Source organism: Plecotus auritus (assembly GCF_963455305.1).
Source record: "Plecotus auritus genome assembly, chromosome: 8".
NCBI classification, from domain to species: Eukaryota; Metazoa; Chordata; class Mammalia; order Chiroptera; family Vespertilionidae; genus Plecotus; species Plecotus auritus.
Window position 1 is genome coordinate 144,512,985 of NC_137782.1, and position 24,689 is coordinate 144,537,673.

The window sequence follows — 24,689 nt, forward strand, 5'->3', positions numbered from 1 at the left end:
GACCCTTCTGTGCATGGGCTGGTGGTCTAACCACCAGCCAGGGCAAGACAGCCATGTTTTTCATTGGTTATTAAATGTTGATGAGACTTTTGAAGCCTTTTGATTTAAAAAAAATATACTTATTTGGCAGTCTTAATGAAAATACAGAATAATTCTTTTCCTCATAACAAAAAGTGGATATAAAATGATTAACATCAAAGACATCTGGGATAGTTTTACAGTACATATTTTTTGTGGCAAGAAGTATACATTTACTATCTTAACAACTTTTAAGTGTGCAGTACAATATTGTTAACAACATGTACATTGTTATACAACGGGTCTCTAGAACCTTTTAATCTTGCATGACTCAAACTGTATACCCGTTGAACAACTCCGTTTCCCCTTTCATCCCTGTCCCTGGCAACCATGATTCTACGTTCTGTTTCTATGATTTTGGTTATTTTAAATACTACATATAGGTCGACTCCTGTAGTATTTATATTTATGATGGGTTTATTTCACTTTTTAGCATAATGTCCACAAGGCTTATCTATGTTGTAGCATATGACAGAATTTCCTTCTTTTTAAAGGCTGAATAATATTTTGTTGTGTGTGCATACTACATTTTTAAGTTCATTTATCTGTTGATGGATATTTATGTAGCTTACACACTGCAAGGAACATGGATGTGTCACCATATCTATTTTTAAAGGCTATATTGATTTTTTCTCTTGCAGATATATTCGACTTTATGGGAGAAAATTTAGCAAAGAAGATCATGTTCTTTTTGTCAAGTTATTGTATGAGCTGGTATCAATTCCAAAACTGGAAATCAGCATGATGCAGGGATTTGCTCGTCTCTTGATCAACTTGTTAAAGTAAGTCAATTTTTCTATGATTTTGGATTTTTTCAAGATTTTAGGAAATGAGAACTTTATACATTTATTTACTTATTTAAATATGTTTTTATTGATTTCAGAGAGGAAGGGAGAGGGAGAGAGAGATAGAAACATCAATGATGAGAGAAGCATTGATCAGCTGGCTTCTGCATGCCCCCTACTGGGGATCAAGCTGCAACGCAGGCATGTGCCCTTGACCGGAATCTAACCCGGGACTCGTCAGTCCGCAGGCTGATGCTCTATCCACTATGCCAAACAGGCTAGGACGAGAACTTTATAAGTTTAAATCATGTGTTAACCTTTTAATTAAAATTCCTTGAAGCTTTCTTTTCTCTAGCACACATTGAACTCTGTGTTGTCTGATTGTTTTATTTATACTAATTATCTTTTCTTATATAGGCTTTAAGATCCTTGAGAATATAGGGATCATTTATTCTTCTGCTTATCCCAGGGCACCAATCACAATGCTGGAAACTTTAAGTGAAGACAGTTAGTGTGGGAAAATAGGAAATTCATCTATAGTGATGGGAGCACAAACGTAAATGCCCTCTTGTACTAATTGCTCTTTGAGGTTTGAGCAGTAGCAAGAATCTGGGGCATTGCTCTTCCTACTACCTACTGTATTATATTCTGCCAGCGAATTGCTGTGGATGAGGAAAAGCAAAACCCACTGTGATGACAGCAGCATTTAACAGTTGTCCTCCCTGAGTAGTACGTGTAATATACACACACCTTTGCACACATTCATATGTATGTATTTACCTTTCCTAATTAGGAAAAAGGAACTTCTTTCAAGAGATGATTTGGAGCTACCTTGGAGACCACTTTATGACATGGTGGAAAGAATATTATATTCCAAGACAGAGCACCTGGGATTAAATTGGTTTCCTAAGTAAGTATTTCCATTTAAAGAACTTCTTTGGGAGCACTGGGGGGCTTTTAGCGATTTGATCTAAGTTGAGAAATACTGGGTTGAGATAAGCTAGCAAATGTACATTTTAATATACTCAATTCTATGTAACTTAACTCCTAAATTAATTTTTGCCCTCTTTAAACTATATCTGAAGCTGTACTTAAGAATTTTCCGCCAAAATATTTCTAACAGCTAACATCATCATAATGGTCAAAGAAAGCAAGAGATTTTGTTTGAAATCTATTATCTTGTTATTAAAAGTAATCCATATTTGGCATTCTTCACAAAACATCCACATGTATTTTAATTCTTTAAGTAAAATGAATGCCTTAAGAAGAGGAGCTTTGCATATTCCAGGGGGCACACACACCCAGTTGAAGAAGCATCAATTTTAGCGTTTGACTTTTCTGAGAGCACAAACTATTCAATGTACAGTCCCTAGTTTGTTATTTTCTACTAGTGTTTAGGCATACTAAGGTTATAAATCTCTGGCCGATTATGGCTTCTTGTACATGCATCATGACTCTTCCAGAGCTCTAACTTTGGTATGTTTTGTTTTTATTCTGAATTAACTGCTCTTTTAGTTATTTTCCTTTTTCGCTTTTATAAATTCTTTAATGATTCTTTAATGATCAATCTTCTTTAATGATTGATTTCTGTGGTTTCACTCTCAAGCCTACACATGTTGACATTATCTTATTACTTCTTGTAGCCTCCCCAGTTCAGTTTATTTAATCTATGATTAATCCTCAGGCTTCACTTAAAGTGAGCAGTCTTTTTTTGTAGAATTTTTTGAAAATCATGGCAGATGGCAGATTTTAAGAGCTTTTTGGGTAATAGGTAAGTAAGTAGTGAAATGATGTAAATGGAAAGAGTGAAAAAGAAAATGACCATAGTTGATCCTGAACTTAGGCCCGCCCTAATTGGATTTTGGAGAGTGATCACAAATAGAGTGGTCAGAAGTCATTTATTTCCTGAAGATTTCATGTATTAAAACAAGGAAACCCATTTTTCAATCATAAAACTAGAAAATTCATCATGAAACTAAATGGTACAATATTCAAATGTTTGTATAAATAATATGAAAACCCAAAGTTTAACATAAAAGCTGTGTTGTAAAGATTCCTTATGAGTTTTTGTTTGAAGGAGCATGCCATAGACTGCATTGGGTGTATTTAAAATAGGAGCCCATTGAAGTTTGTACTAGAATCACCATTTCATAGATTTCAGGGACCTTTAAACTGTGTTCAAAATTAGCTCTCTTTCTGAGAATTTCCTAGCTGATTCTTTTTGGCTGTCTCTGAAAGTCTTTGGTAAATTAAGACAATTTCTTCTTCTTTAATAAGTCATTTCCTGCTTCTTCATAACCAAGTTCCACACTTTTTGCCCTGGCAGTTGTACCTTTGCAAAGGCAGCCACTTCCTTTCAGGTCCTGTGTGGCTGTTTTCCTGGAAGTTTTGTTAGAGCTTATCACTAAGTATCAGGCAGTGCTTATAGTTCCTCCCTGATTCTTGATACTATGCTTATTACCATGCCTTTCCCTGAAGCTTCACATCATCCTTGCCCCTGTGGAAACCTCTTTCTTAAAAGTTTTTCCATGGCTATTCTTGGTGTCTTAAAGAAACATTTTGTCTCTGCTGAAATTGTTGTTTGTTTAAAGCAGTGATTCTCAACTCTAACAGACTCAGCATCCCCTTTTCTATTTTGTAGTTAACTATTTTAAATGAAATTTGTAAGTAGTATAACCTATCTATGCTCATTATCTACACTCAGTGACATAAATATAAATGTCTTCATTACGGAAGAGAAATAATAAAGTCATTTATTATGAAAACAGTACAGGGTGGGGCAAAAGTAGGTTTACAGTTGTTTGTATGGAAAATAATACAAGAATATGCTCTGTATTTCATATACTCAAAACTGTAAACCTACTTTTGCCCCACCCTGTATGTTTGAAACATGCAGATTATTACACTAAAAGACACAGTATGATATTCAGATTTTGCATCTACTTATGATGAGTTTGGATTTAAAAGAAAAAAGTTTAGAACATATAGTATTCTGTATAAGAAGTACAAGAACTTGAAAGAATAGCATTATGAGTAGACATTAAAATAAAAGCTAGTGCCAGGATAAAGAATAACATAAGATTTAATTAAGTATGATGGCAGAGAAAAGGAAATAACTTTAATTTCAGGCTACTGAACTGAGAAAAAAGGAAGTTCCTATTCTCACAGATCCGCTGGCCTGATTTGTAACATAGTGTCATAATTTTCTATGTAATGATGTTGGTGAAGTTATTTTGTATCAGGAGACATTGTTTTTAACCATTTCTACATGTGAGGAATTAAGAGACAAAGGATGACTTGGTAAAAGAAACATTAATATGTGAAGGCAGAGAGAATTTGTGCAGTAGACTTCTGGGGCGAATATCAGAGTAAGATTAAAAACTAACAAGCAATGCCAAAATGAATAAATAATGTCAATATATAATTTTCACAAGATAAATTGCCCTTTGTGCCATATGAAAAAGGTTTACAATAATTTACAGCATTTTAACAAAGTTATCAATGAAATTCTACATCCTTGTGTTTTGTGTGTCTTATTGCCAAGGTAATGATACTTTATTCTAAGACTGTTAAGACAGTCTTAGTTATATATTTGTATGCTACAGCTACACAATGGTATCGACAAATCAAGTGTTGCAATTGGAATTGCCACAGTGGTGTGATTTTTCTTTTCTTTTCTTTTCTTTTCTTTCTCTCTCTCTCTCTCTCTCTCTCTCTCTCTCTCTCTCTCTCTCTCTCTCTCTCTCTCTTTCTTTTCTTTCTTTCTTTCTTTTAGGAATAGTGAATAACCCCTTATAGAAATTTCAACAGAACAAAGTAGTACAGCCTTGTTCATTGGTTGTATTCCCAGAAGAACCAGTGTTCATTAAAACTGCAAAAAATACTAAATGTTTAAAGCAGTGAACTTTTAGGTAGAGCATTTGAAGGTCTTGCACCAATTTTTTGTTGTGTCTGGCTATTCCATGAATTGCAGGATATCTAATATACTTGGGTTCTGCCCCAATAATCGTGATAATTAAAAATGCCCCATGCATTTCCCACATGCTCCCTTTATATGGTTAAAGGCCTGGGTTTGCCACCTCTTATCTTCTATCCAGACAATCAAAAGATTTCTGCTTGCTTAATCATTCCCTCCTCTTTTCTTATCACTGGTCCAGCACTCTTTGCTTTCTCTTTTCCTGTTTTTAAATCTCTAAGGCACTGGTCTTCTAGTATCCAAATCATTATGTGTTTTTCCCCTGTGTTGGGCTTATTAGGTAAAATAAAAATTCTTCCCTATATGTCTCTTGACTAAAATTGATACCGTAGGCAGATGAATGAGACATACTGGTCCAGTGGCTTGGACTACTCACACACAAGGCTGTGAACCTCCACTAAACAGCACACGTTGTGAAATTGAGCTCTATTGCTGCATCCCCTTTTTAAAATGGTAATGTCTTCCAGTTTGAAGGGGTCAGAAAATATACTGGGTGGTTGATTGTTGTATGTGCCCTGACCGGGGATCCAACCCGTAGCCTTGGTATATCAGGACAATGCTCCAGTCTAACCAACTGAGATGCCCAGCTGGGCCACACTTAGCCTTGATTTTAAAATCAGAGGAACCGCCCTAACCGGTTTGGCTCCGTGGATAGAGCGTCGGCCTGCGGACTGAAAGGTCCCAGGTTTGATTCCGGTCAAGGGCATGTACCTTGGTTGCGGGCACATCCCCAGTAGGAGGTGTGTAGGAGGCAGCTGATTGATGTTTCTCTCTCATCGATGTTTCTAACTCTCTATCCCTCTCTCTTCCTCTCTGTAAAAAAGATCAATAAAATATATATATTTTTAAAAAATCAGAGGAACCTGGTAGTCCTGTTCTTTAGACAGAAAGGTTAGATAGAGAACAGTGGAGAAGTTATATGATAGTACTTTTGCTTTCTGTTCCTCTGTCTACTGAATTTCTAAGGGAGAATCATTTAAAACATTTAAAAATGTATTTTTCTACATAAAATTGTATTTAGCACACGAGAATAGCAAGTGTTTATAGTCAAGGAATAAAATTAAGAGTTTACAAACACTTTATTATAGAAAATTTCTTAAAGAGCCCTTTAATATGGCATACTTTTGAAATTGGTATTTTGAGTATTTTCATCTTTAGATGTGTTCTGACACATTTTGAAACAATTTTGTCAGCTGGCTGCATGTGTTCTTACTAATTTTAGAATACTATTTTTATAATCAAAAGTGAAAGGTTACTTCACTTGTTAACTGTTTGTCTTTCAAGTCTTAAACTCATGTGCCTTAATGTGTTTATCATTGAAACCACTGCTTTAGAGAACAATGCATGGCAAAGCTTTCAAGATCCTTTTCCTTCTTTTCCCTTACCTTCCTTCCTCCTTCTGTCTTTCTGTCTTTTGCTTCAGGGGCAAAGACCCTTTTTACTCTCATCTGTTGGTACTTTCTACTGGAGAAACAATGTAGGTTTTTTTTTTTTTTTAAATATATATATACAGTAAAAAGATCAACATTGGAAAAGAGCTAGGTAGTTGTGAACTTATACTTGCAACATAAGAATTGCTTCTTGTTTACTTCATAAAAGAAGCATTTGAATCTTAATTGGCATGGTTGTATTTCACAAAACAGAGTTCCATATGCTTAATTGGAGTAGCATATTGCGAGTTACAAATGTAGGCAGCATACTAAGGAAGGGTATTGCTAGTAACAAAATGTGAGGGTGATTATGCATAGATTAGCTTTTACAAAATGGGCACGGGCAATTCATATTTGGATTATGTATGTAAATTTGTTTATTTAGTCTTATCACTACCAGGTTTCAGAGTTGTTTGGTGTTAAAAGGATTTACATATTTGTATCATGAGTAGTTTGGGCCTGTATAACTCATTTTACTTTTTAAAAATATTTTTTAAGTATATCTATTTTTCTTTTAGGTATATTGTTCTAAGGGGATCCAATCATTTTTCATATTAATTTGTCTCTGGAAAAATTTTATATTTTCTTTTTCTGGTACTTGTTCTTCATGGCATTTTAATTGATGCTCTTATCTTTAAGATACAGTTAAATCTTTTGATCCCCCTTCAACACATGGCAATAACATGGTCTTAACCTCTGTTGGGAGTTTGATATATGTGGCCACACGTCTAAATTCAAGTTACTGGTAGTAACCACAGATTGATCTCTAGCTACAGAATTTAACATGATAATGAAGTAATATAAGTAATTTCTCTGAGGATCTGTTGAAATTTAAAATAGTTTACAGCTTTGTTAATAAACTGATTATTAATATGGTATTTACAATGATTTCTTAAAATATATTTTTATTGATTTCAGATACAGTGATTTTTTAACAAAGTATTTGAGGAACATTTTATGTGCTTTTAAAAAAGTTCTACTTTAACTTTATTTGGAAATTAGCGACTAGGTGGCTGATTTTTATTAATGACTATGATCATGTTTCTTCTGAAAGTTGTCTTTGTGGCCCTGGCTGGGAAGTACAGTTGGTTAGAGCAGCCTCCCAATATGCCAAGGTTGTGGATTCAGTCCCAGTCAGGAGACATACAAGAGTCAACCAACGAATGCATAAATATGTGGAACAAATCAATGTTTCTCTCTCTCCCCATTCCCCTCCTCTCTCTCTCTAAAATCAACTTAAAAAAAAAAAATGAAAAGTTGTCTATGCTGCAATGATCTCTTCTTGGAAAGCAATTTAAAAAACTATTTAGTTCACCTTGATTAGGCTTGCTGTTACAGCAGTTTTGCATTTTTAAAAAATATATATTTTATTGATTTTTTTTTTTTACAGAGAGGAAGGGAGAGGGATAGAGAGTTAGGAACATTGATCAGCTGCCTCCTGCATACCCCCTACTGGGGATGTGCTTGCAACCAAGGTACATGCCCTTGACCAGAATAGAACCTGGGACCCTTCAGTCCACAGGCCAACGCTCTATTCACTGAGCCAAACCGGTTAGGGCATGTCACAGCAGTTTTGCATGCTCTTTTTACACAGTGGTCAGGATTAGGACAACTTTTCTTTTTTAGCTAGGTGTTGGTTTGTTTTTTAAGATTTTTTTAAATTGATTTTTAAAGAGCGAGAGAAACATCGATGTGAGAGTGAGACATTAATCAGCTGCTTCCTGCACGCTCCCTACCGGGGATGGAGCCCGCAACCCAGGCATTTGTCCTGACCTGGAACGGAATCAGCAACTTCTTGGTGCTCTGGTGTCATACCGGCCAGGGCCAGACAATTTCTTAACACTTGGCATAGAGGCATACTTTTTTTAAAAAAGTGATTATAATGGAAAATCAATGTGAATGCTACATCACTGACGATGATGTTATACTTTATATATATTTGTTATGGTAAAATTATCTTGACCCCAATTTCTGTGAAGTGGCTGTGAAAAATGACTACTTGCTGATTTACTAAGCAATATTAGATATTTTTTTATTTAAAATTTTTTTTTATTAATTTTGGAGAGGGAGAGGGAGAGAGAGAGAGATAGAACATCGATAATGAGAGAGAATCATCAATCTGCTACCTCCTGCATGCCCCCTACTGTGGATCAAGGCCGCATTTGCCCTGACCAGGAATTGAACTATGACCTCATGATTCATAGTTCAATGCTCAACCACTGATCCATGCCCATTGGGCTATTAGATCTTAAAAAGATTAGATATGAGATGGAAAGTATTTGACTGATTGACGGTGAACTTGTTTAGATTTAGAGAAAGCAGGTAAAATTGAGTTATTGTAAATTAATGTTAAGTACATTCTTAAGAAAAAAAATACTGTATAAGCAATTACCATTAAATTATAAGTAACTTAAGTCAGAGAGGTATATAGAATATACCAAGATTATAGTTTCCTTTGTTTTTAGTTGGAAACCAAATATGACTATTCTAAAGTTAAATTTTAGTTCAAGAATTGTCAAGTGACACTAAAAATACTTCTGGCTATGGGCATTCCACCTCTCCCTCATCTTGAACATATCATTTGCTGTACATTTCTTTGGATTCAAAGTGAATATTGTCCTAATAGTTAGGTAAGGGAGGAGGTAGGAAGAGAAATATTTAGGTTTGTAGAAGTGCACTCTCTTAGTAATTAGATTATCTGGAGACCAAATCTGGTTTTCTTTGGGCCTCCCTGCTCCATCTATCTATCTGTATATAAAAGCCTAAGTGACCACTCGACCGGCCGACTGGTAGCTGTGATGCGCACTAACCACCAGGGGGCAGACGCTTAATGCAGGAGCTGCCAAGCTGCGGTGACTTGGCTGCTGCGGTTCTCGGGTGACACATCTTGAACCAGAAGAGGAGGGAGCCTGATTCCGGGGCACATCACCTGAGAACCGCCCTCTCACAATCCAGGACCCCTCGGAGAATGTCAGAGAGCCGGTTTTGGCCCAATCCCTGCAGGCCAGGCTGAGGGACCCCACTAGTGCACGAATCCGTGCACCGGGCCTCTAGTATCTCATATTTGCTTTATTGATGTCATCATAGGGATCATAAAGAATGTCATCATAAGGTAATTGCGGCCCAGAGAAGAAAATTGACACACTCATTTGTTGAATCTGGGACAAGAGCTCAAGAACTGGGACAACAATTTACTTTCTGCCCTAATAAGTAGGGTGACCTCTGGGGAAGGAATTTCCTGTTTTGATATGGTTTCCTAAATCATAAATTAATAGCTACCCAGAGGCAGGAGGATAGATATAAAAACAAAATGAGCACAAAAATTATTATTTTTTAAATATGTTTTTATTTATTTCAGAGAGTAAGGGAGAGGAAGAGAGAGAGATAGAACATCAATGATGAAAGAGAACCATTGATTGGCTGCCTCCTGCCCACAACCTCGGGCATGTGCCCTGACCAGGAATCAAACCAGTGACCTCTTGGCTCCTGGGTCGATGCTTAACTGCTGAGCCACACCAGCTGGGCCAAAAATTAATTCTTAAGGAAATTGAAAATATGAAGTATTTTTGGCTGTGTATGAAATAATAATTATTGTTATCATTTATTGTGATTAATTCTGGGCAAGATAGCTACTTTCTTTATGTTACCTCATTTAATTTTTATAACAGCCTTATGAGAGGTAGGTATTGTTGCTCTTGTAGGAAAAACTGAGGCTATAATATTACACTAGTACGTAGCAGAACTGGTATTCAAATTCAGATATGTCTGACGCTAAGCCAAGCTGTGAACCACACTACATGATATACTAGGGCTTTCTTTTCAACTTAACATGCCTTTATAAGAGGAAATAGGGTATGAGAAACCCATTCAAAACTTAGTCCATCTGTATGTAGATCCCTTCTGATTTAAAAAGAGTGTTTTGATTTGTTATCACTTTAGTATTACAAATTTCCAGCAATTGGAAAAGTTTGTAGTGATAATTCACTCCCTCTAAAAATTAGTAAAACATAGTCTAGTAGCATCTAGCCTTAACCTTTTATTTTATTTTTAAACAGAAACATTGTTTCCTTCATCTTGAGAGATTACAAGAATCACAAAAGGTCACTATACAGATATCACAGGTTAGAGAGATTGTACCCTTTTCTGGATAAAGAGCATAAGTCCAATGGCACAGCCTTATATATAAGGAGGGGTTGAAATTTACTTTATTTAGATGAATTAAATCACATTCCCACATACCCTATTCCTCTTAGTGAATTGAGAGCTATCACGTATTATAATTAACCTCCTATTCTGAAGAGTGAAGGGAACTGGACAAAACATAGCTAGCTATGCAGCTTTTTATGACTTGCTTTCTAAAATTATTTCTCCCATTACATGAAAGTTTGTAGAATATAAAAGTTACCAGTAAAAATAGCAGGTTTTCTGTGTTATACTCTCAATGAGTTGCCACAGAAACAATGAAATAAATGAAAAGTTATTATGAACACAAACTTCAGAAACTGTAGAAATTATAGATCTTCTGCTTATATCCTTGGGCAGAAAGTTTACCATTTTAGAATTTTCTTTTTTAAATGTGTTTAAGTTGATCTGATATTTATTTTGGAACAAGATGGCTCTTTAAACCTTGCTTATTAATTTGTTTCTAAATGTGATTCTTCAGTCCAAAGTAAAAGATCCAAAGATCTGTGCTCTTTATTTCCCTGAGAGAAAATGTTTATTGAGCATTGTAAGTAAGTAAATAAATCAAGTATAAATATAGATGAACACATACCATTGTTATAAGTCCTTTGGCAATGCCCAGAAGAAAAAAAAATCATAGCCATGGTCTTTAGGGAGATTTATTTATTTATCTCTCTATTTACTTATCAGAGAAGGGGGAGAGAGAGACATTGATGTGAGAGAAAAACATTGATCAGTTGCCTGGGCCAGGGATTGAAGCCTCAACCTTTTGGTGTGTGGGCTGATGCTCCAACCAACTGAGCCACATCCAACAGAGCTTGCTTAGCTATTTTTATGAGGGAAGGTAGAATCTCTCTGATATTCAGAGGAAATATCCATGATTGCTCGCTAGCCATATGGTCATATTTCTATTTTTGGATTTTGAGTTGTAGTCTGGTTTCCTCTTCAGTTAATTGTTTTCTGAGTAGTTTGTAAACTAAAGAGGATTTATATTGCTTCAAGTAATAAAATTTGTTTTCTCTCTTGGTTATATGATACATTGATTACTTGTTACAGAGTTTTGTTTGTATTAGTCCTTGAAATTTCTTTGCAGATTAGTTCTTAAGCTTTCAGAGAAATTGGGTAGACTTCTGGATTTAAGAATTTCAAGAAGCTTAATGGGAAAGTGTCAGGTTGGAAGTACTGCCTGAAAATTACCCTTCCCCCAGTAACTTTTTCCTTCAGATTTGGGGACTTGCTTTATTTTTATTTGTGTACATCATACTATAAGTAGTCACACATTTATTTTAAAATTCCACTTCAAAATTACCTAATGCTCCTTGCTTTATTATTTGCATTTGACATTTTTGACTGTGGTCCAGTTAATATTTTAAATATTCCATTCTCTTCATGTGTGTTTAAACCAGTAGTCAACTGCTCTGTTGACTAATGAGTTTGCTGACCATTGGGATAGGGGCTTAATCACAAGGAACAGCAACAGCCTGTAATTATTGGAATCAAGAGTCTAAGTCAGTGGTCGGCAAACTCATTAGTCAACAGAGCGGCAAACCGCGAGGCTCGGGAGCCGCAGTTTGCCGACCTCTGGTTTAAACTATTAATAACACAGAAATGTTCATTATAAATTAATATACAAATATTTGTTTTCCATATTCACTTGAACCACCTACAAGTTGGAAAATAAGTTGCTGCTTTTAATGTTACTCAACTAATAAAGTGCCATGGAGTGTTATAGAACTCTCATCAGTTGGTTAGAGAAAAGGAGTTTTGGCAGTTGCTGATAGGAGCACACCAAATTTTGTCTGCCATTTTGATATAAAAGCACTTGAATAAAAATTTAAAATTACTCTCTGAAGTTTTAAGCCACTGAGCATATTCCTTGATGTGTTGAGAAGTTTGGTCATTGCTGCCTACTCTGTAACGATGGAATATGATTTGTCCTTTTCCTACTTTTCTTCCCTTTAGTTTACAGCAGAGAATGAGCAAAGGAGGGCAAAGGAAAGAGTAGATTATGGGGTGTAGGTAGTTAATCCTTACACTTCTGTCTTTATGAAAGAGGAAGATTAGCAATTGCATGTACACAGATACTATCTAAGTTTATAAGCATATCTAGAGAGTCTTTTTTCGTTAATTGAATTAAATGTGTTCTTAAAATACACTGAACTAATTTATCAAATGGCTTTCCCCCCCTCCCCCCCAGTTCTGTAGAAAATGTTCTCAAAACACTCGTGAAAAGCTGCCGACCGTAAGTAGCTCCTCAATTTATATAAAGCCTCATGTTGTTTCTATGGGCCTTTCCCTGTCTTTAATTTGCTTTGAAGAGAAAATTAAAGGTATAAAAAGTTTCTGACCTTGTGATGTTAGTCACTGACCTTGTGATGATAGTCAACATGTCATTTCCAACTCTTGAACTGAAATTTTCAGATTTCGTTTATAAATTTAGAAAATTTTAAATGGTGTATCAGTCACCAACTATAAAATAAGAATGCCATAATTTACATATGATCACATATGTTTTAAAGGTTATCCTAAGTTATTGTTACTTAGATAAAAAAATCTTTTTCAAAATGGGCATTGTAGGGGAATTGGATTAAAATTGAGTGTAACAAGAAGGTGTGGTCCATACATTTTTTCTAGTGTGTTCTCTTTAAGTAGAATATTTGCCTTTAGCTTCCATATTCTCCTATTTAAATATAAATATGTATAGAATTTAGTATTAATTAATATTTGTCCAGTTCTTTGGACTTAAAAATATTTTCTGACTCTTGTTTATCACATTGTTCTGAGACTACTTATCCTACTATGGATATGGGGAACTCTTTTGAATGGAAATCCCTGTGTTTACTGTATGCTGTAATAAGAGTTAAAGTTATTTCACAAATCAGATTGCTTATCTACTATACTCAGTCTTGGGCAATTGTATATTCAGGATATAAAATGTCTCCCTTTTAAGAGGCTTAAGTTGTAACTTGAGTCATAAGCCACCAATGAGCAATGTCATTTTGTACTAGGCAATTACTCTCTTGGCCTATGTGTTTCTTCACTGGAAACTTAATCATCGCTGGGGTATTTACTGGTTTTTAGGTTGTTGGGTAATTCATAGAGCACCCAAGCTTTTATTTTGGATCACCAGGCTAATAAATAGTTGACTCTGAAAAATTAGAAAGGGGAATTGATGTATGAAATCTTTGAAGGCAGAATATTTTCTGCATTTTTCTTTTAATTCTAACCTGTTTAACAAAGCCCAAGCATATAAATGTGTAATAAGTTCAACAGAAATAGTATGAGAATGTAATTTTATTTTCACATCAAGGAATGAAGTGTGATTCTAATTAACACAAGTGTATAAAATGTAATAGGATTTAATAATATGGTGTGTAAATCTAATTTGAAAGGGTTTTTTAACTTTTTGGCCATACCCAAATCAGAACTTCTCATATGCTTTTTGTTCTTCTAAACCCCTTAATAGGTATTTGGAAAATTATATCTGGGTCCTCTTCATCCCTTTACCCTCATTTTGTGTATGTGTGTGCATACACACACACACACACACACACACACTCACACTCACACTCACACTCTCTTCCGATTTTGATTTTGTAAATCTCTATCCCAAGGATGCCCCTGCCCACTTAATAGAATTGTACAGCGTTAGACCCTGTAGCACCAGATCATCTAGTCCAGTCCTTTCTTCTCTATAGGAGGACTTTGTGGTCAGTGTGGATAAATGGTTTGGCCACATGTGCTGAGCAATTGATATTCTCTTTCTCACTTTAGTTCACTGTTATTCATTTTTTTATATAGACAAAATTTTTTTTTATTGCTATTACATGGTACACAGGAAGAAAATGCACAACCATGTTGAAATTTGTAGGTGATTTGAGTGACTTTGTATTTTACTGAGTTTTTTCAACTTTGTAGCATTTTTCTAAGTCCCCTAGACAAGAAGAAAATTTACCTTAATGTGTTTCTTATAAGCTAACATGCTCCTCCTCCTTATTTTGTGAATCATGTATTTATGTTAGAGAGTTTTTAGCCAGTGATCAGATACATGAAAACCTTCCTTTTTATTAGATATTTTCCAGCAGATTCGACAGCTGAGATGCTAGAAGAATGGCGGCCTTTAATGTGTCCTTTTGATGTAACAATGCAAAAGGCCATCACTTATTTTGAACTATTTCTTCCTACCTCCCTTCCTCCAGAATTGCATCATAAAGGTTTTAAGTAAGTATTTACATATCATGAGAAATTCTAGAAAATAGCAGGAAATACAGATAGAGGCAAACTAGTAAAGCAATAATAAGTAAAGAAAAATTTACTAACTCAACCATTATGTTTATTATACTTGAAGTGTGTGAAAGCTAAATCATTTAAATATGAGATTATAAATACAGAATAATGCTTGTATGTCAAGCCAAATAGGATGAGGGCTTTAAGAGAGAAAGAGTATTACATTAAGAAAGAAGTGGAAATACCAAGAGACAGTGATAGAAATGTTAAATTGCATAGAGTTTTGAGGAAGGAAAAATGTTTTCCTAAAACTAGGTTTTAACCCTTACCACATGTAGTTTCTCTCGGGTCTTTTTTATATAATCTCTTCTTTTTGTAGACTTTGCACCATTTTTAGGAACTTTTTAGAATGAAAAAAATTAGACTATACTTTGAAGAACAAAGAAAAGGTATGAAAAAAAAAAAAAAGACTAGAAGGATAATAGTAATTACCACTGTGTTATGGGTTCATACTTAGTTTCCCTCCCCCTCTCCCATCTTCTGTAGTGAAATGTCAAATCTTTTTATTTCTTGTAAGTCAGAAATTTTGTGTATAGCTGAAAATTTAATTTTAATTTAATAAAACTAAAAACTTTTAGTATCTTGGGCATTTTTAAAGATTTGTTTAACAATATTCTAACATTTTCTTGCCCCTACATTCTCTTCTATTTCTTTAATTTGCGATAATTTCCCCCACTGTAATTTAATTGCACTTAACACTTTGTGGCTAGTTTCTTTTGTGGCACATTTATTATAGTTCTAGGTAATGGCGTGATTACTAATGGGGTTCGTAAAGACAAGAAAGTAAGGGAGAGTTATAAGAACAAGTAGTATTAAGAAAACATTTAATGGGAAAGGAGAAACTTGTAAATAGTGCTAGATAGGGTGGACAGTAATTACTTGACAATGAAGTAGAAGTATTATGAGATTATTCTTTTTAGAATAAATACATTGGAAGGATAATATTCAGACAAAAATGGTCCTTTGTGACATTAAGTTTGTAACTCAGTATTATTTTTTTCTAGGTTGTGTAGTTATTAGTAAGAATAATAGATTAAAAAATACAAATACAAAGAAAATGGCTTTGAACCATTTTCTATAAGTCACTTGCTATTCATAACAGTATTTTTTTTTCCCTTCAGACTTTGGTTTGATGAATTAATTGGCCTTTGGGTTTCAGTGCAAAATCTCCCACAGTGGGAGGGGGTGAGTATCCCATTTTTTCTCCTATACTTTTTAGTTTGGAAATGGTATATGAAATAATTTGATAAGTAACTTCAGTTCCCTAGAATGGGCTATTAGCAGTGTTGTAACCAGTTTTTATTTATTTATTTATTTATTTATTTATTTAATATATTTTTATTGATTTCAGAGAGGAAGGGAGAGGGAGAGAAACATCAGTGATGAGAGAGAATCATGGATCAGCTGCCTCCTGCACGCCCACACCAGGGATCAAGCCTGCAACCTGGACATGTGCCCTTGACCGGAATCGAACCCGGGACCCTTCAGTCCGCAGGCCGACGCTCTATCCACTGAGCCAGACCAGTTAGGGCTGTAACCAGTTTTTAAAATTTTATTTGCTGTATTTTAACAGCAGTAGACATTTCTTTATTTGATTTTATTAATATGTTGAAGTAAGCAAGTATAATGGGAAATGCATGAAACTCTAAGACCCTGCTTGTTTCCTTTTGTATCCTCACTAGCATGGTGCTGGGCACATAGTAGATGTTTACTGGATTAAAGTTTCTTTCTTTCTTTTTTTTTTAAATATATTTTATTGATTTTTTACAGAGAGGAAGGGAGAGAGATAGAGAGTTAGAAACATCGATGAGAGATAAACATCGATCAGCTGCCTCCTGCACACCTCCTACTGGGGATGTGCCCACAACCAAGATACATGCCCTTGACCGGGATCGAACCTGGGACCCTTCAGTCCGCAGTCCAACGCTCTATCCACTGAGCCAAACCGGTTTCGGCTAAAGTTTCTTTTTTATTGTTATTTTTAAAATATATTTTTATTAATTCCAGAGAGAGAGAGAGAGAGAGAGAGAGAGAGAGAGAGAGAGAGAGAGGTAGAAACATCAATGATGAGAGAATCATTGATCAACTGCCTACTGGGGATGGAGCCCGCAACCCAGCATGTGCCCTGATGGGGAAACGAACTGTGACCCCCCGGTTCATAGGTCCATGCTCAACCACTGAGACACACCGGTCGGGCTGCTATTCATTTTAAATGGGTGACAGGAATCAGAACTTAAATTTTGAGATTTTAAAAAACAGTTATATATATTAAATCAAGTTATGCTTATACTGATTGCTGAAAAGAACAAATGAATAAGGAGTTTGACTGTGCCACTTAAAAACAACAACAAATGTATTTACTTAATTTTCTTTTTTTGTTTACTTTCAGCAACTAGTAAATCTCTTTGCACGATTGGCTACAGATAATATAGGGTACATAGATTGGGATCCATATGTACCAAAGGTAATTAAGAACATTTGAACATAAAACATACAATAGCATTGATAGCACTTTTATGTCATTAAGAAGAAGTATATTTTGTATGTTGATTCTTAACTTCACAGTATATTTTAGGACATTAATAAAAACACAATTTACAGAGTAGATCCTTTATTTTCAAAAAGTAATTGGGTCATATCAAGATATCAAAAATATGTGATTTTTGTCTTACCTATATAGGAAATGAACTATAAGTTTTGAAATGAATAAAATAGAAAATACTAAGTATATCATTCAGGGTGTCATACATTCATACTTTGCAACAAATTTCATGTATTATATTCGATTGCTATTCTAATGTTTTCCACTTTTTAGATCACATTATGTATTTCCCTAGATTAAAAACTAGAGTTTCTCTAGGTGCATTGTTCTTAACATTGCATCCTCTGTATTGTTTCACCTGCAGCAGAATCACTTGTGGCACTTCAGGAGGGCTTGGAATGGGACATCCAGGTGATTCTGAAGCACATAGTGAGATTAGTGTAGAGCTGGGGACCAGCAGAAGGCAAATGCTCTGTATGTCTTTGCTTGTGCTGTCTTCCTCTGTTGCTGGCCAGTAGAAACTAAGGAGGAGAAGTAATTTTTCCCTACCTTTGGGCCCCCTATCTGTTAATAATAACAGATTTAAAACACAGATTTAATTATATTAGAATGTAATTACTAAATGACAGATTAAAATGCAAATTCTTGGGGGAAGGGATATCAAGTCAGTGTTAAGAATTAAAGAGTGTGGAATCCGCCAGAAGATATTTCCATTTTGTGCATCCTTGGCATGGAATTAGAGCATAGGAAAATAATTTTTGTGCATTTAGAGAGACAGAAAGGAGTCAAAACATAGCATGTTTAACTTCAGGTATCTACGGTTTGCCTTTTTATGTTTTACTATCTCTCCTTTGTTTTTTGGGGTACATGGATATAGCTGTATTATGTCCACATGCCTGTGACCTCAGAGTGTCATTTTTAAAAGTTGTAGATATTTTCTATAATTTTTAAAGAATAAAGCACAATTCTAAGCAGTATGTAATTTGCTTCAAAACTGATCAAATGAGACCACATCCAATATCACTAATATACAACATTTAAGTTATTTAAGGGAAGTTATTTAATAACTGTACATATTTATTTTTAACTCTCTTTTTCTTAAAGATATTCACAAGAATTTTGAGAAGCTTGAACCTCCCAGTGGGAAGTAGTCAAGTGTTAGTCCCAAGATTTTTAACAAATGCTTATGATATAGGACATGCTGTAATATGGATCACCGCTATGATGGTTTGTAATACATTATATTTGTTTTATGTAGTTCATCCAAATTTTGTGTTAACCATACAAAATATATATATACTCACATACGTCTATATAGTGGCTTAGTTGATCACTTGATTCTTGGATATTTTCAGACCCAGAATGTATTCATAATGTACCATTTATTAATGTCTGTAACCAATGGGCCCTAAAAATAGAATCTGAGTTCAGAGTTTTGAGAAATTCAGAATGTCTAACAGTTTTACAGGCCAGGAACTAGACTCATAGATAAAAGGACTTTCTCAAAGTCAAATTGAGGTCACAGGCACGTGGATATAATTGTTAGAATTTTTAAACTTTTGTTGGTATTTTGCTGTGGAATTATGGTTTCTTAGTGGTTGTCCATTCTAGAGTGGGGAACAGGAACGTGGATTTCATTTCAGTGGGGAGACAGGCTCCTAATGTAACTGACATTCTACCTTAGGTCTGTGGTTTTTCTTGAAAGAAGATCGCCTTGAGGCAGATAGGAGGTTTCAGGCCTTTATCCCCAAGGCCGTTCAACTTGATAAGATGAATACTAGCTTTTTACCTCTTCCCTCTAACTTATGTTGTTGTTTGGTTTGGTTTGTTTGTTTTGACAATAGATTAAGAATTTTTTTGAGTCAAAATGTGGTCACATATAACAGGTTTAATCATTTGAACATTTACATTTAGAAGTAATAAGATACGTTAATGCATTTATGTAAATCTTACATCTTCATTTCCTGCAATGAGAAATTCACTTCTTAAACCATTTAAGGAATGTTTTTATGCTTGATTTTACCACTCTTGATTATTCTACGATGATAATCTTCATGATAGAAGTTATTTGATTGCACAAGAGTAAACGATACTGTTATCCTAAATTGAAAAAGAATATCTTTTCAATTTTTAAATTTGTTTTCAGTAAGTTGCCCTTATTTTTAATAGAATGTTTTGAATCAATTATGTATGAAGTTCATGGGGGAATGTTTTTTCACTCCTATTCAGAGGTAGAATTGATTTTTGTCATCAGGATGAATATAAACCACAGAGTATAATGGGATTACTGGTCTTTTTACTCTTATATCTGAACAGGGTGGACCAAGTAAACTAGTGCAAAAGCACTTGACTGGTTTGTTTAACAGCATCACATCTTTTTACCATCCTTCAAATAATGGGCGCTGGCTGGTGAGTATGTTCATTTTTCACTCTAGGTTTTGGAATTTTTTGAGATATGGCCACATGTAACTATTACATGTTAGGTAACTTGTACTGTGTTTTCTGTCCTTCATATCATCTTTGGCTATATGTAAATGATTACATTCAAATTAAGTTACTGAGTTCATAGGACATATCTAAGTATACTAAGGTAATACTGGTGTGATAACTAGTGACAAAATGCTACATTCTGGCAACAAAATAGTAACAAAAATGCCACCAAAGCAGGGAGTGATCTTTTCAGTTTTATTTGTTTGTCACTTTGTGTGTGTTTTTTTTGTTTTGTTTTTTAAGTTTTCTGTTAAAATGGCTTTTCATGTAATGGAAGGTTAACGTGGTGCTGGAAGTTAAAGCAGAAATTTGAAATATATTTGTATTGATCATTATCAATATTTAATTGGTTAGAGTATTCTGTCTATATATACTCTGCAGGTCTTTGTAATAAAAGTATTAGAGCTGTTATCTTAAAAAATCTTTATTTGTGAGGGTACAGAGGAACTATGAATGTCTATCTGTGAGATGGAACCTACCGTGGACTTTTTGCTTCTGTATCCCCAGAACAAGTTAATGAAACTACTTCAGCGGTTGCCAAACAGTGTTGTTCGAAGATTGCATCGTGAAAGATACAAGAAGCCTTCTTGGTTAACTCCTGTGCCTGATAGCCATAAGCTTACTGATCAAGATGTTACAGACTTTGTACAATGCATTATTCAGCCTGTCCTCTTGGCTATGTTTAGCAAAACTGGTAGTTTAGAAGCAGCCCAGGCTCTGCAGAACCTTGCACTCATGAGACCTGAGTTAGTAATACCCCCTGTACTGGAAAGGTAAGTGTAGCTTTACATGCCGGTTGAAGCCTCAGCAGTGGCTACAGTTATTCTGATTATCTCTTCCCTCTCCTCTTCTGTTCTGTTTGCTTTACTTTTCTGCGGGGTCGCTATTGCTATCGTGTGCTTATATCTGTTCCTGGAGGAGAAGCAAGAATTTTAACCTAATGATTTATGACTTCATAAAGGTTTATTTGAGAGAAAATTCAATTGACACGACATGGATAAAATAAGTATTTTATATTATTTGCACATTTTAGTTACTCAAGTGCTTATAAATTGAGCTCTGGCTATTTTTTTCATCAGAATGCGAGTCTCACAATGTATTGAGAGTATGGCAGTAAAAGTGGTTTTGGATTTCTGTTATTAGAACCAGTGACACAGAAAAAATTATATTGTCTTTATTGTTTTCATATGTTGTATAGTCGTAGGTGTGTTTCCACAGGGTAGACCTTACTGCATTCATTTTGTTTCTTGTGTTGAACTAGTAACAAAATAGTTCTCCATTAGCTGAATCACTGTCACAATATAGGCCTGATGTGCTTCCCAAGACAGTGCTACTCTGAGTTGTTTTGAGAGTGGGTTACTTCAGCTTTCTGTTATTCCTCTGCTACCTGAACTTGAGCTTTATGATTTCTCTCTACATACCTTTGTCAAACGTGGAAGAAGATCAGTTTTTAGATCCCAGCAGGATCTAACAGATTGAGTTCCATAAAACTCAGATTTATCCTAGGTCCTTAGTGGGAAGAGCAGAGTAGTTTGTAGCTTGTTATTCCTGAATTCTAATAAACATTGACCATTAGATTAGATACACTCCTATTCGAATGTGGAAGTGGATTAAGGTGGTTGAAATAATGCAGAATCTACCAGTTTATGTTCCTTTTCACTGGAATTTGCATGGAGAAAGGTGGGAAGATGGCAGGAGATTGGGGAAACATATACCTTTATTTGTGTGATTCAGTTAACCTTTGAGAGCATATATTCTCTCAAAATATTTTGCTAGCTACAAACTTGTAAGCCAAAATGCAGTTTATGAATTTATTATACTTAATGTATCATGTATGGTTATCTGTGATGGAAATTTTTTAAAATTCTGTTTTCAAACTGTAGAACATATCCTGCACTAGAGACTTTAACAGAACCTCACCAGCTCACAGCTACTTTAAGCTGTGTAATTGGAGTAGCCCGCAGTTTGGTATCAGGGGGCAAATGGTTTCCTGAAGGTCCAACACATATGCTACCTCTGTTGATGAGAGCGCTGCCTGGGGTGGATCCAAATGACTTTAGTAAATGCATGGTGAGCATATTTATGATTCTGTTTGTATCTAAGTTATAACTGCGTAAGTGGACATCCTGTTAATTTTTTTCAAATACTCTTAGGACATAGTTCAATGTAAAGTTTGTTCATGATAACAGAATTATATCTACAGATGCCCAGGTTTAGGTCCGTGGATGGTTAGTTGATATGTATAATGTGTTCCTTCATAAGTAACTTGCTGTAACCTATATTCATTTAATGATCATTTAATGTTTTAAAGCTTATTATATACTTACTATTTTCCTTAAGCAGAGACATTAAAAAGCATGTGGTCATTTGCACTTACCTTCATCTACACTGGTGAAAAGGGGGCAGAATACACATTACTAAGTGTAAACTGCCAGATCCTGGCCGTACATACCTGTCCTGACATTGCTCCTCTTCCCTGGCCTCTAGCTTCTGCACCAGCATTTTCTGCTTACTCTTAGTTATGGTTACATTTTAGGAGGGAGGCAAGGTAACTTCTCAGTGACAGAAGGTTGGAGAACTTTATGCTTAAACCTAAATAAATAGCTATGCGAAAATAAATGTAGTATGATTTCATTACTAAAGTAACAGCTAGTTCATTTTGAGGAACCTTTAAAAGTTCAATTCTAAGTAAAATATTTTCAGAAAGATTGTAGGATTCCCTGAAGATAATTTATTTGGGTAGAATACAATATGCTTGTGTTTTGAACTAGAATTATGTAAGTAATGTTAAATTTGTTGCATTTTCCCAGATTACATTCCAGTTTATAGCAACATTTTCCACTCTGGTGCCTTTAGTAGACTGTTCATCTGTACTCCAGGAGAGAGATGACCTCACAGAGGTAAGGATGCTTTCTGGTTGCAAAGGAATTGAGTTCTAACTCTTACTGTATATGCATAGCAATATTTGCTAGTTTAAAAGCAACTTTGGGCCTGGCTGGTGTGGCTCAGTGGTTGAACATTGACCTATGAACCAGGAGGTCATAGGTCTGTTTCCCTTCCTCTCTCTGAAATCAATAAAAATATCTTTTTTAAAAAAGAACAACAACTTTGGATAGGTGCTAACAAATTAAAATTACTGTCTTGTGACTTCAATGATATAAATAGAGGGCCTTGACATCACTGCTGTTTTGACACCCAGGGGTATATTTCCATTTCTTTCTTTTTTTTTAAAATATGTTTTTATTGATTTTAGAGAGGAAGGAAGAGGGAGAGAGAGAAACATCCATGATGAGAGAGAATCATGGATCGGCTGCCTCCTGCAAGTCCCCCACTGGGGATCCAGCCCACAACCCAGGCATGTGCCCTTGACCGGAATTGAACCTGGGACCTTTCAGTTTACAGGCCAATGCTTTATCCACTGAGCCAAACCGACTGGGGTGTATTTCCATTCCTTTTTTACTTTTTAAATGTTTTGTTAAGCAAATAGTGGTTTTTGTTTTTCCATTTTCTTATCCTATATAATAAAACGCTAATATGCAAATCTACCAAACCGCGGAACGACAGGTCACTATGATGTGCACTGACCATCAGGGGGCAGACGCTCAGTGCAGGAGCTGCCCCCTGGTGGTCAGTGCGCTTCCACAGGGGGAGCGCTGCTCAGCCAGAAGCTGGGCTCACTGCTGGCGAGTGCAGCAGCGGTGGTGGGAGCCTTTCCTGCCTCCACAGCAGCACTAGGTGGGCATCCCCTGAGGGGTCCCTGACTAGAGAAGGTGCAGGCTGGGCTGAAGGGCCCTCTCCCCCACCCTACCCACCCCCCCTCAAGTGCACAAATGCTTTGGGCCTCTAGTGTTAGTAATAAATCTGTTGAGATTAACATCTAATGAAATTTTCTTTATCACTGTCTGGTTCTTTTATTTATTTTTTTTTAATATTTTTATTGATTTCATAGAGAGAGACAGAAAGACTGACATCAGTGATGAGAGAGAAATCATTGACTGGTTGCCTCCTGCACACCCCTACTGGGGATTGAGCCTGCAACCCAGGCATGTGCCCTGACTAGGAATATATAGTGACAGTTTGAAAAACGTAATTGATAATAAAAATGGCTGCTTGACTTCTGGGTTGGTCCTTATAAAATATGTTAATTCTTATTTTGGTTCCTGGAAAGTAGTAGATTGAGTTATTCTAAATTGACATGTGATAATGGTGCTGTATTTCACAGTATATAATATAAGAATTTAGTGTTATATCTATTTCGTAGACCATATTTGAGTTTTGTTAGTTCAAACAAGAAAAATAAAAAGCTACTTTTAATTGTTCTCCACATGAATGTTGTAGGTGGAACGAGAACTGTGTTCAGCCACAGCTGAATTTGAGGACTTTGTCTTACAGTTTATGGACAGGTGAGCATGTACCCCAGACCTACCCTTTATCTGAATTCAAAACAATGATTGTTCTGTCCCAGCAATTTTAGTCTCTCTCTATATTGCAACCGCTATTTCACGACTACCCAAGGTGGTGCTTTTGAAGTTATAAAAGGACAGTTGATTTGTGAGTCATGTGCAAGTTATGTAGCTGTCATTTGAACAGTCATAATAATAGAGGTTTATCTGATCATCAAAAAAAATGTTAAACCGGTTTTTGGTTACTAAAATTATACTTTTCTTTCTATTTTTGCATTATGTAGATGCTTTGGACTTATCGAAAGTAGCACATTGGAGCAAACAAGAGAAGAGACAGAAACTGAGAAAATGACTCACTTGGAGAGTTTAGTCGAATTAGGTCTGTCTTCTACGTTTAGTACAATCCTCACACAGTGTTCCAAAGAAATATTTATGGTAAGAAAAATTAAATTCCAATGTTGTAATCTTATTTGATGTTTTAAAAATTGAACCTTAAGTGTCCTAGCCAGTTTGGCT

At 35.4% G+C, this 24,689-nt stretch overlaps 1 protein-coding gene across 2 annotated transcripts in view; it reads left to right on the forward strand.

The window, feature by feature from the left end:
* Positions 1 to 24,689, forward strand: part of PSME4 (proteasome activator subunit 4) — a gene marked incomplete at its 5' end in the record, with an annotated part of 88,906 nt that overhangs the window by 16,852 nt on the left and 47,365 nt on the right. For both annotated transcript variants that reach the window (XM_080684664.1, XM_080684665.1), the window contains 13 exons: positions 720 to 860; positions 1,657 to 1,773; positions 12,649 to 12,693; positions 14,523 to 14,672; positions 15,860 to 15,923; positions 17,128 to 17,202; positions 18,385 to 18,507; positions 19,597 to 19,689; positions 20,278 to 20,543; positions 21,654 to 21,840; positions 22,581 to 22,670; positions 24,109 to 24,173; positions 24,458 to 24,608. In XM_080684664.1, coding sequence (XP_080540790.1) covers positions 720 to 860; positions 1,657 to 1,773; positions 12,649 to 12,693; positions 14,523 to 14,672; positions 15,860 to 15,923; positions 17,128 to 17,202; positions 18,385 to 18,507; positions 19,597 to 19,689; positions 20,278 to 20,543; positions 21,654 to 21,840; positions 22,581 to 22,670; positions 24,109 to 24,173; positions 24,458 to 24,608 — 1,567 coding nt within the window. The remainder of the gene's footprint in view (positions 1 to 719; positions 861 to 1,656; positions 1,774 to 12,648; positions 12,694 to 14,522; positions 14,673 to 15,859; positions 15,924 to 17,127; positions 17,203 to 18,384; positions 18,508 to 19,596; positions 19,690 to 20,277; positions 20,544 to 21,653; positions 21,841 to 22,580; positions 22,671 to 24,108; positions 24,174 to 24,457; positions 24,609 to 24,689) is intronic.